At 46.0% G+C, this 12,100-nt stretch overlaps 1 protein-coding gene across 2 annotated transcripts in view; it reads right to left on the bottom strand.

Moving 5' to 3' along the window:
- The window catches only part of LOC106570282 (ubiquitin-conjugating enzyme E2 E2), a 73,309-nt gene that overhangs the window by 27,351 nt on the left and 33,858 nt on the right, over nucleotides 1-12,100 (bottom strand). For both annotated transcript variants that reach the window (XM_045694790.1, XM_014142432.2), the window contains exon 4: nucleotides 3,959-4,091. In XM_045694790.1, the coding sequence (XP_045550746.1) occupies nucleotides 3,959-4,091 (133 nt within the window). The remainder of the gene's footprint in view (nucleotides 1-3,958; nucleotides 4,092-12,100) is intronic.

Genomic DNA, 12,100 nt, shown 5'->3' with positions numbered 1-12,100 from the left:
TAGAGACAGACAGAGTGAGAGGCCCCACATCCAGAGGCAATCACTAAATTAAACTCTCTCAAGGTCGACCCCCAACCAACGCACCTGCATAGAGTATTTTCTCAATAATAACACTGAACAGAGCCACTGGCGTAACGCATATTCTCTGGCCCCACCCCATAAGGTCGGAGTCCAGGCCCCTACGGTCAATATGTCCAGGTTGCGGGCCCGACTATTTTCTATACTGAGTATTGCTAACCCAGAGTCTTTCCTGAGACATTGTACATTATATGTCCATTGCGCTGCACACAATTTAAATTTAGTCTTGAATGATGGTTGCCAAGATACAGTATACCAGAGTAAAGGGACTGTTGATATTGCAACCACATAACTCAAACGCCGGTTAACCAGTATGAAAGAAATCGCAAAGAACTTTTTTTATTCATGTCCTCAAGAACTGTTGTCTGCTAAAGATAATAATTTGTTTGCATCTGCCAATTGATTGACAGTCCAGCATCCAGACGATCTGTCCCCAGAGCTTCCTATACAGTTAGCCTCTTTCCATATCGTGTTAAGTCCGGCAATTAAGGAGAATGAGAGGCTCAAGACGTTACAGAACTGCTGAAGAACTCCCTGAAGGTGCCACTGCAATCAAGCTGTTTTCACCATCCCTGTAACTGTTGTTTCTGCGAAGAGATCATTTTCTAAACCAAAACTCAGAAAGAACTACCTACGAAGCATCAGTCTGATATGAGCTTTTGAACACCTGAGTAAACTCCATTTATTCATAGCCTTGACCACGGCATTTGTTCACTGATATTCCCTCATACTTTCAATCAGCTGTGCTTCCCTTTGTAGTCTGTAATAGTTTGCAAGCCCTGCCACAGATGATGCAATCTCTATTGCAATCCACACTGCCCTTTCCCACCTGGACAAAAGGAACACTTATGTGAGAATGCTACTCATTGACTACAGCTCAGCGTTCAACACCATAGTACCCTCGAAGCTCATCCCTAAGCTAAGGATCCTGGGACTAAACACCTCCCTCTGCAACTGGATCCTGGACTTCCTGACGGGCCGCCCCCAGGTGGTGAGGGTAGGTAGCAACACATCTGCCATGCTGATCCTCAACACTGAAGCTCCCCAGGGGTGCGTGCTCAGTCCCCTCCTGTACTTCCTGTTCACCCACGACTGCATGGCCAGGCATGACTCCAACGCCATCATTAAGTTTGTAGACGACACAACAGTGGTAGGCCTGATCACCAACAACGATGAGACAGCCTATAGGGAGGAGGTCAGAGAACTGGCCGGGTGGTGCCAGAATAACAACCTATCCCTCAATGTAAGCAAGACTAAGGAGATGATTGTGGACTACAGGAAAAGGAGGACCGAGCACGCCCCCATTCTCATAGACGGGGCTGTAGTGGAGCAGGTTGAGAGCTTCAAGTTCCTTGGTGTCCAAATCAACAACAAACTAGAATGGTCCAAACACACCAAGACAGTCGTAAAGAGGGCACGACAAAGCCTATTCCCCCTCAGGAAACTAAAAAGATTTGTCATGGGTCCTGAGATCCTCAAAAGGTTCTACAGCTGCAACATCAAGAGCATCCTGACTGGTTGCATCACTGCTTGGTACGGCAATTGCTTGGCCTCTGATCACAAGGTACTACAGAGGGTAGTGCATACGGCCCAGTACATCACTGGGGCTAGCCTTCCCTGTAGCTCAGTTGGTAGAGCATGGTGTTTGCAACGCCAGGGTTGTGGGTTCGATTCCCACGGGGGGCCAGCACAGAAAAAAAAAAAAAAAAATAATAATAATAATGTATGAAATTGTATGAAATGTATGCATTCACTACTGTAAGTCGCTCTGGATAAGAGCGTCTGCTAAATGACTAAAATGTAAAAAATAAAAAATAAAATGTAAATGTAAATCCAGGAACCTCTACACCAGGCAGTGTCAGAGAAAGGCCCTAAAAATTGTCAAAGACCCCAGCCACCCCAGTCATAGACTGTTCTCTCTACTACTGCATGGCAAGCGGTACTGGAGTGCCAAGTCTAGGACAAAAAGGGTTCTCAACAGTTTTTATCCCCAAGCCAGAAGACTCCTGAACAGGTAATCAAATGGCTATCCGACCAACCAGTGATCCCGCACATTGGCTAACCGGGCTATCTGCATTGTGTCCCGCGACCCACCACCCACCAACCCCTCTTTTACACTACTGCTACTCTCTGTTCATCATATATGCATAGTCACTTTAACCATATCTACATGTACATACTACCTCAATCAGCCTGACTAACCAGTGTCTGTATGTAGCCTCACTACTTTTATAGCCTCGCTACTGTATATAGCCTGTCTTTTTTACTGTTTTATTTCTTTACTTACCTATTGTTCACCTAATACCTTTTTTGCACTATTGGTTAGAGCCTGTAAGTAAGCATTTCACTGTAAGGTCTACACCTGTTGTGTTCGGCGCACATGACAAATAAACTTTGATTTGATTTAAAAAATGTCAGTCCCATTCCTGAAGCCCAAGAAACAAACACTTAGCATCCTAGTACATATGGACATTAAAAAGGTTGATGAAGGACTTGTTGGAGAGTAACTGTCAAAATGATTTATTAAATAAAAGAAATTAGACATCAATGACAGGCGTATGGGCCCCCAGAGCTGGGGGCTGCAGGGGTGTCCAGTACGCCAGTGAACAGATCTGAGAGACTGTATTTACCAGCTTTTCTCTCAGTCAGTTGTTATTTTCTTCTATTCAATTCGTTGTTTTGTTGCTCAACATGCTCCTAGTCCAAAGTTATTTCAAAACCTCCCAGCTCTCAAAATATCTTCTCCAAGGCAAGCCAGATATCTTTTTAGAGCAGGGCTGCCCAACCCTCTTCCTGGAGATCTACCGTCCTGTGGGTTCAGTCCAACCCTCTTCCTGGAGATCTACCGTCCTGTGGGTTTTCAGTCCAACCCTCTTCCTGGAGATCTACCGTCCTGTGGGTTTTCAGTCCAACCCTCTTCCTGGAGATCTACCGTCCTGTGGGTTTTCAGTCCAACCCTCTTCCTGGAGATCTACCGTCCTGTGGGTTTTCAGTCCAACCCTCTTCCTGGAGATCTACCGTCCTGTGGGTTTTCAGTCCAACCCTCTTCCTGGAGATCTACCGTCCTGTGGGTTTTCAGTCCAACCCTCTTCCTGGAGATCTACCGTCCTGTGGGTTTTCAGTCCAACCCTCTTCCTGGAGATCTACCGTCCTGTGGGTTTTCAGTCCAACCCTAATATAACACACCTGATTCTACTAATTAGCTGCTCAACAAGACCTTAGCTAGCTGAATCAGATATGCTAAATTAGGGTTGGACTGAACCTACAGGACAGTAGATCGCCAGGAAGAGGGTTGGACTGAAAACCCACAGGACGGTTGATCTCCAGGAAGAGGGTTGGACTGAACCTACAGGACAGTAGATCTCCAGGAAGAGGTTTGGACTGAAAATCCACAGGACAGTAGATCTCCAGGAAGAGGGTTGGACTGAAAACCCACAGGACGGTAGATCTCCAGGAAGAGGGTTGGACTGAAAACCCACAGGACGGTAGATCTCCAGGAAGAGGGTTGGACTGAAAATCCACAGGACAGTAGATCTCCACGAAGAGGGTTGGGCAGCCCTATTTTAGAGTATCCCAGTGATCATGATTTAAAAAATAGAACGGAACACATGGGAAACATCCTTAAATACACGCTAAAAATAAAGATGTACTTGTCTATTTGTGTTTCAGAGGCGCCATTGATGCGCTTGTAAATGTTTGTCTCTAAAATAGCCGGTGCCGTGCAGATGTTTAGTATTTCAAGCCCTGAAAACCCAAGGCCCAAATCAAAACTACAAATAAACAGAATCAGTCAACATGGGCTCCTGAGCAAGCATTAGTCTAGCATACATACACGTGTGTGTGTGTGTGCTTGTGGGTCTGAGCATGTATATGTGTGTACCTTGGGTGGTTTGAAGGGGTAGTCTGGTGTGAAGGCGATATCTAGGAAGAAGACTCCTCCCTCGTACACAGAGCCTGGTGGTCCCAGGATGGTGGATCTCCACTCATAGATGTTGTCTCCTTTTGGACCCGCACTGCAATGGCACAGTAGAAAAAAGAGAAATTCAGTGTACAGAATGTATTTAGAAAGCAGGAAATGACATTTTAATCCTGTAACTCAATTCCTGATTCAGCAGTGTGTGTTTGTGTTGTGAAAGATAGAGGTAGGTTGAAGCAAGAAGGTCTCTCTTATTATCAACCATCCAATCTGCTATTCAATCTATTCATTACCAGATATGTGCCCATGTAAATAACTGCTTACAGATGCAATCTCTCTTATCTATCTACAAGATCAATTTCAATTCACATATAACTGAAGTAGATAATAAACAAAAGTGAAATAAACAATATAAATTACACTCACAGAAGTTCCAAAAGAATAAAGACATTTATGCCATATTATGTCTATATACACAGTCTCTCGCTCTCTCATTGCCGCACACAGTGGCAGATTGCCCTCCCTGTAGTACATGACAACTACAGTGTAGACGAGAGCAGCTGGCTGCTGCCGAGCTTAATTGTTACATTGCCTCCTACTACACACAGTGGAGAAAACAGATAATCTAATCCTATTTCACCAATGGAATCAGGCCAGACACACCTCTGTTGTCTTATACCACTCTTACTTTCATCACTTAGAGAAGAGGGGGAGTGGGAGCGAGAGAGAGGCAGAGACAAGTAGAGAGAGAGAAGGGTTAAAGGAGAGAGAGCGGCTGGAAGAGAGAGAGAGAGAGAGGGAGGCAAAGCAGTAGAAAGAGATAAAGAGATCGAGAGGGGAGGCATTAATGCAATGCGAGTGAGAGTATCACTAAAGCCATTCATGTGAAATGGTAGCCTGCAGTAAAGAGGTAGGCCTCTGTATTTTCTGTCTAGCTCAGTTTGGACACAGTGAGGAATTGTGGGAAACAAGCTTAGAAAGGAGAATTCTCTCTTTTGCCAGAGATGACACATTCTGGTCCATGTACTGTAAATAGTCTGAGGGCGGGAGGAGGGAATGAGAGAGAGGGGGGGGAGAATGAGAGGGAGAGAGAGGGGGAGGGGAGAATGAGAGGGAGAGAGGGGGGGGGAGAATGAGAGGGAGAGAGAGGGGGAGAATGAGAGGGAGAGAGAGGGGGAGAATGAGAGGGAGAGAGGGGGAGAATGAGAGGGAGAGAGAGGGGCAGGGGAGAATGAGAGGGAGAGAGGGAGAGAGAGGGGGAGGGGAGAATGAGAGGGAGAGAGGGGGGGCGAATGAGAGGGAGAGAGAGGGGAGAATGAGAGGGAGAGAGGAGAATGAGAGGGAGAGAGGGGGGAGAATGAGAGGGAGAGAGAGGGGAGAATGAGAGGGAGAGAGAGGGGAGAATGAGAGGGAGAGAGAGGGGAGAATGAGAGGGAGAGAGAGGGGGAGAATGAAAGGGAGAGAGGGGGGAGAATGAGAGGGAGAGAGGGGGGGAGAATGAGAGGGAGAGAGAGGGGCAGGGGAGAATGAGAGGGAGAGAGAGGGGAGAATGAGAGGGAGAGAGAGGGGGGAGAATGAGAGGGAGAGAGGGGGGAGAATGAGAGGGAGAGAGAGGGGCAGAGGAGAATGAGAGGGAGAATGAGAGGGAGAGAGGGGGAAAATGAGAGGGAGAGGGGGGGAATGAGAGGGAGAGAGGGGGGAGGGGAATGAGAGGGAGAGAGGGGGAGGGGAATGAGAGGGAGGGAAAGTGAGAGAGAGGGGGGGAGAATGAGAGGGAGAATGAGAGGGAGAGAGGGGGGGAATGAGAGGGAGAGAGAGGGGAGAATGAGAGGGAGAGGGGGGGAGAATGAGAGGGAGAGAGAGGGGCAGGGGAGAATGAGAGGGAGAATGAGAGGGAGAGAGGGGGGGAATGAGAGGGAGAGAGAGGGGAGAATGAGAGGGAGAGAGAGGGGAGAATGAGAGGGAGAGAGAGGGGGAGAATGAAAGGGAGAGAGGGGGAGAATGAGAGGGAGAGAGGGGGGAGAATGAGAGGGAGAGAGAGGGGCAGGGGAGAATGAGAGGGAGAGAGAGGGGAGAATGAGAGGGAGAGAGAGGGGAGAATGAGAGGGAGAGAGAGGGGGAGAATGAGAGGGAGAGAGGGGGGGAGAATGAGAGGGAGAGAGAGGGGCAGAGGAGAATGAGAGGGAGAATGAGAGGGAGAGAGGGGGAAAATGAGAGGGAGAGGGGGGAATGAGAGGGAGAGAGGGGGAGGGGAATGAGAGGGAGGGAAAGTGAGAGAGAGGGGGGGAGAATGAGAGGGAGAATGAGAGGGAGAGAGGGGGGGAATGAGAGGGAGAGAGAGGGGAGAATGAGAGGGAGAGGGGGGGAGAATGAGAGGGAGAGAGAGGGGCAGGGGAGAATGAGAGGGAGAATGAGAGGGAGAGAGGGGGGGAATGAGAGGGAGAGGGGGGGAATGAGAGGGAGAGAGGGGGGAGGGGAATGAGAGGGAGAGAGGTGTGCCTCCAGGAGACAGACAGTTTGGCAGTAGTAAATAGTTCTGGACGCCATCACGCTCTAGGCTGTTGTTGCCCAACATGATTGAATGGTTAAGGAGAGATCTATGTTTGTGGGTCAAATCAACCCACCACTATCGGTGGTTGAGACAGACATTTTACATGGCACTCTCTACTAGTTCTCTTATGGTTGGCCAAAATTGTTATTTTCTCCCCTCTCTTCCCACAGTAAGTCTATATATAGGCTACAGACCGCATCTGGATATGTTTAGAGCACCACCAGCGACACCCATTTCTAACCCAGGCTTGTGGAACCACTGGTTTCCCTATCCAGTAGCATAACAAACTTCTGTACTCCATCAATGTGCTTAATCACCGGTCCTCACTCTGCCACTGTGGTGGGTAGTAAAAGCCTAACCACACATAAAAGCATAAAAGCATAATGGTGGAGAAACAGGCCTCAGTGACATCGGAGACGGTTGATGATGTAATATTAGTGTCATAAAGACAGTCTTTTCCCTCTCTGTTCATCAACTCCCTCTACCAAGGCTTCCTCATCCCTCACTCCTCCCTACCTTCTCCCAATGCCCCTCTCTCCCCCACACCCACACCATCACACAGTCTCCCCCCTAACCGTAACCCCCCCCCCCCACACGACTCTTCCTCCCTCACCCATCCTGCCTCATCTCCCACGGCTCTTCCTGAAAACTATTTTTACTCAGGCGGCAGCTGGGCATCACATGCAAAGAAACAGGAACTATCACAGACGTCTGCAGAGTTTGGAGTTTGGAGGAGATGTCCCAGACTGACACTGGCAGCAGTGTGGATAGAGGAGATGTCCCAGAGTGACACTGGTAGCAGTGTGGATAGAGGAGATGTCCCAGTCAGTCAGAGGGAGGTATTGTATGACAGAGGATATTCCTGACACCACTACCTCTCCTGTTGAACACACACACACACACACACACACACACACACACACACACACACACACACACACACACACCCTTATATATACACACACACACACACACCCTTATACACACACACACACACGCACGCACAAGCACCCTTATACACACACACACACACACACACACACACACACACACACACACACACACACACACACACACACACACACACACACACACACACACACACACACACACGCACAAGCACCCTTATACACACACACACGCACACACAAGCACCCTTATACACACACACATGCACGCACAAGCACCCTTATACACACACACACACGCACGCACAAGCACCCTTATACACACACACACACGCACGCACAAGCACCCTTATACACGAAACACACACACACACACACACACACAAACATTTAATTGGGCTGCAATTTCTGAGGCTGGTAACTCTAATGAATTTATCCTCTGCTTTTCGTCAATCCAGATGCCCAGATATTTATAAGCGGGTGTAACGTGTGCGCTGGGGGTTGGGAAGCAAGTACAGGAAGTGAATACATTTAATGAATGAACGAAACATAATACAAAACAAGAAACACGATCAACGCACAGACAAACTGAAACAGAAACAACACCTGGGGAAGGAACCAAAGGGAATTACATAAATAGGACAGGTAATCAAGGAGGTGATGGAGTTGAAGAGGGTTAAACCAAGGCCTCATACCTTTTAAAGGGTTAATAAATTGTGTTATGATAAACTGTAAGGTCTCCTCTTCTAGGAGACCTCTGTGTGTGTATTAACCTGTTGGGGGTAGGGGGCAGTATTTTCACGGCTGGATAAAAAACGTACCCGATTTAATCTGGTTACTACTCCTGCCCAGTAACTAGAATATGCATATAATTATTGGCTTTGGATAGAAAACACTTCAAAGTTTCTAAAACTGTTTGAATGGTGTCTGTGAGTATAACAGAACTCAAATGGCAGGTCAAAACCTGAGAGATTCCTTTACAGGAAGTGGCCTGTCTGACCATTTCTTGAACTTCTTTGCCATCTTTTACAAAGGATCTCTGCTCTAACGTGACACTTCCTACGTCTTCCATGGGCGCTCAGAGCCCGGGAATAACCTGAATGTCGTCATCCCAGCCCCAGGCTGAAACACATTATCGCCTTTCTCAAGTGGCCGATCAAGGGACTGTGGGTTTAGGCGCGTGCCCTGGCCGCCCCCGTTTTTGTGATTTTTCCTCTGTTTGCCGAAAAGGACATTCCCGGTCGGAATATTATCGCTTTTTTACGAGATAAATTGCATAAAAATTGATTTTAAACAGCGGTTGACATGCTTCGAAGTACGGTAATGGAATATTTAGAATTTTTTTGTCACGAATTGCGCCATGCGCACGACCCTGATTTACCATTTCGGATAGTGTCTGGGACGCACGAACAAAACGCCGCTATTCGGATATAACGATGGATTATTTTGGACCAAACCAACATTTGTTATTGAAGTAGCAGTCCTGGGAGTGCATTCTGATGAAGACAACAAAAGGTAATCAAACTTTTATAATAGTAAATCTGATATTGGTGAGTGCTAAACTTGCCGGGTGTCTAAATAGCTAGCCCGTGATGGATGGGCTATGTACTTAGAATATTGCAAAATGTGCTTTCACCAAAAAGCTATTTTAAAATCAGACATATCGAGTGCATAGAGGAGTTCTGTATCTATAATTCTTAAAATAATTGTTATGCTTTTTGTGAACGTTTATCGTGAGTAATTTAGTAAATTGTTAGCAAATTCCCCGGAAGTTTGCGGGGGGTATGCTAGTTCTGAACGTCACATGCTAATGTAAAAAGCAGTTTTTGATATAAATATTAACTTGATTGAACAAAACATGCATGTATTGTATAACATAATGTCCTAGGTGTGTCATCTGATGAAGATCATCAAAGGTTAGTGCTGCATTTAGCTGTCTTCTGGGTTTTTGTGACATTATATGCTAGCTTGAAAAATGGGTGTCTGATTATTTCTGGCTTGGTGCTCTGCTGACATAATCTAATGTTTTGCTTTCGCTGTAAAGCCTTTTTGAAATCGGACAGTGTGGTTAGATAAAGGAGAGTCTTGTCTTTAAAATGCTGTGAAATAGTCATATGTTTGAAAAATTGAAGTTTTTGTATTTTTGAGGAATTTGTAATTCGCGCCACGCCTATCATTGGATATTGGAGCAGGTGTTCCGCTAGCGGAACGTCTAGATGTAAGAGGTTAAAATGGTGTAAAATAGTCATATGTTTGAGAAATTTAAGTAATAGCATTTCTAAGGTATTTGAATAACGCGCCACGGGATTCAACTGGCTGTTGAGTAGGTGGGACGATTTCGTCCCGCCGACCCTAGAGAGGTTAACAACTGTTTTGAGTGTTGTGCCCTTCAGACACTATCAGAAGGCAGAAACCGCCTACGTTCATACATACTCCTCCTGTCTGGGCCCCACCTGGCTATCTGAGGTTCTGAGAATACCACTGGTTTTCTGAGAACACCAGGCTGCCGCAGGCCTGATGAAGACTGCCACCTGTCAGAAGGTGCTTGAACTCGTTCACCTTGTTATGACTCTATACTTGTGATGAAAGGTCAAGTTTCGGTCAAACCCACTTCTGAGCTTTTAATTGCTGACAAGATGGTTGCTGCTGTCAGGGAGAGGTTAGATTTATTCAAATGTTGTTGCCAGGGAAACTCACGCAAAGAGGACTGGGAGAGGCTATATGAGTTACAGGATGTCTTAGACATTTTGCAGAACTTGAGGAGAGCTATCATATACTGTTATACTGTACTCTGTACCAACTTCTGCATACAATTGTATTACTAAAGGATCATTTTAATACTTAAACCAAGAGTCTGTGTTTCCTTTCCATTACTAATGTATGTTGGGTCATTATCCTGTTGAAAAACAAATGACAGTCCCACTAAGCGCAAACCAGATGGGATGGAGTATCGCTGCAGAATGCTATGGTAGCCATGCTGGTTAACTGTGCCTTGAATTCTAAATAAATCACAGACAGTGCCACCAGCAAAGGACCCCCACACCATCACACCTCCTCCTCCATGCTTCACGGTGGGAACTACACATGCGGAGTTCATCCGTTCACCTGCTCTGCGTCTCGCAAAGACACAGCGGTTGGAACCAAAAATCTCAAATTTGGACTCATCAGACAAAAGGACAGATTTCCACCGGTCTAATGTCCATTGCTCGTGTTTCTTGGCCCAAACAAGTGTCTTCTTCTTATTGGTGTCCTTTAGTAGTGGTTTCTTTGCAGCAATTTGACCATGAAGGCCTGATTCACGCACTCTCCTCTGAACAGTTGATGTTGAGATATGTCTGTTACTGGAACTCTGTGAAGCATTTATATGGGCTCCAGTCTGAGGTGCAGTCAACTCTAATGAACTTATCCTCTGCAGCAGAGGTAACTGGGTCTTTCTTTCCTGTGGCGGTCCTCATGAGAGCCAGCTTCATCATAGCACTTGATGGTTTTTGCGACTGCTCTTGAAGAAACTTTCAAAGTTCTTGAAATTTTCCGCAATGACTGACCTTCATGTCTTAGACACGGTCCCGTGTGGCTCAGTTGGTAGAGCATGGTGTTTGCAACGCCAGGGTTGTGGGTTCGATTCCCACGGGGGACCAGTACGGAGGAAAAAAAATGAATGAAATGTATGCACTCCCTACTGTAAGTCGCTCTGGATAAGAGCGTCTGCTAAATTACTAAAATGTAAAAATGTTAAAGTAATGATGGACTGTCGTTTCTCTTCGCTTATTTCAGATGTTCTTTCCATAATATGGACTTGGTCATTTCCCCTTTCATGGAGTGACTCATTATATTTTTATTTTTTATTTATTTTATTTCACCTTTATTTAACCAGGTAGGCAAGTTGAAAACAAGTTCTCATTTACAATTGAGACCTGGCCAAGATAAAGCAAAGCAGTTCGACAACATACAAAAACACAGAGTTACACATGGAGTAAAACAACATACAATTAATGATGCAGTAGAAAAAAAAAAAAAAAATAAGACTATATACAATGTGAGCAAATGATGTGAGATAAGGGAGGTAAAGGCACAAAAGGCCATGGTGACAAAGTAAATAAAGTATAGCAAGTAAAACACTGGAATGGTAGATTTGTAGTTTGAAGAAAGTTCAAAGTTAAAATATAAATAATATGGTGCAAAGGAGCAAAAATAAATAAAATAAATAAATACAGTAGGGGAAGAGGTAGTAGTTTGGGCTAAATTATAGATGGGCTATGTACAGGTGCAGTGATCTGGGAGCTGCTCTGATAGCTGGTTCTTAAAGCTAGTGAGGGAGATAAGTGTTTCCAGTTTCAGAGATTTTTGTAGTTCGTTCCAGTCATTGGCAGCAGAGAACTGGAAGGAGAGACGACCAAAGGAGGAGTTGGCTTTAGGGGTGACCAGAGAGATATACCTGCTGGAGCGCGTGCTACAGGTGGGTGCTGCTATGGTGACCAGTGAGCGGAGATAAGGGGGAACTTTACCTAGCAGGGTCTTGTAGATGACCTGGAGCCAATGTGTTTGGCGACGATTATGAAGCGAAGGCCAGCCAACGAGAGCGTACAGGTCGCAGTGGTGGGTAGTATATGGGGCTTTGGTGACAAAACGGATGGCACTGTGATAGAC

The sequence above is a fragment of the Salmo salar genome, chromosome ssa14 (genome assembly GCF_905237065.1).
Source record: "Salmo salar chromosome ssa14, Ssal_v3.1, whole genome shotgun sequence".
Taxonomy (NCBI): Eukaryota; Metazoa; Chordata; class Actinopteri; order Salmoniformes; family Salmonidae; genus Salmo; species Salmo salar.
Note: the sequence above shows the minus strand (reverse complement) of the source record. Positions and strands in the feature narration are given on the sequence as shown.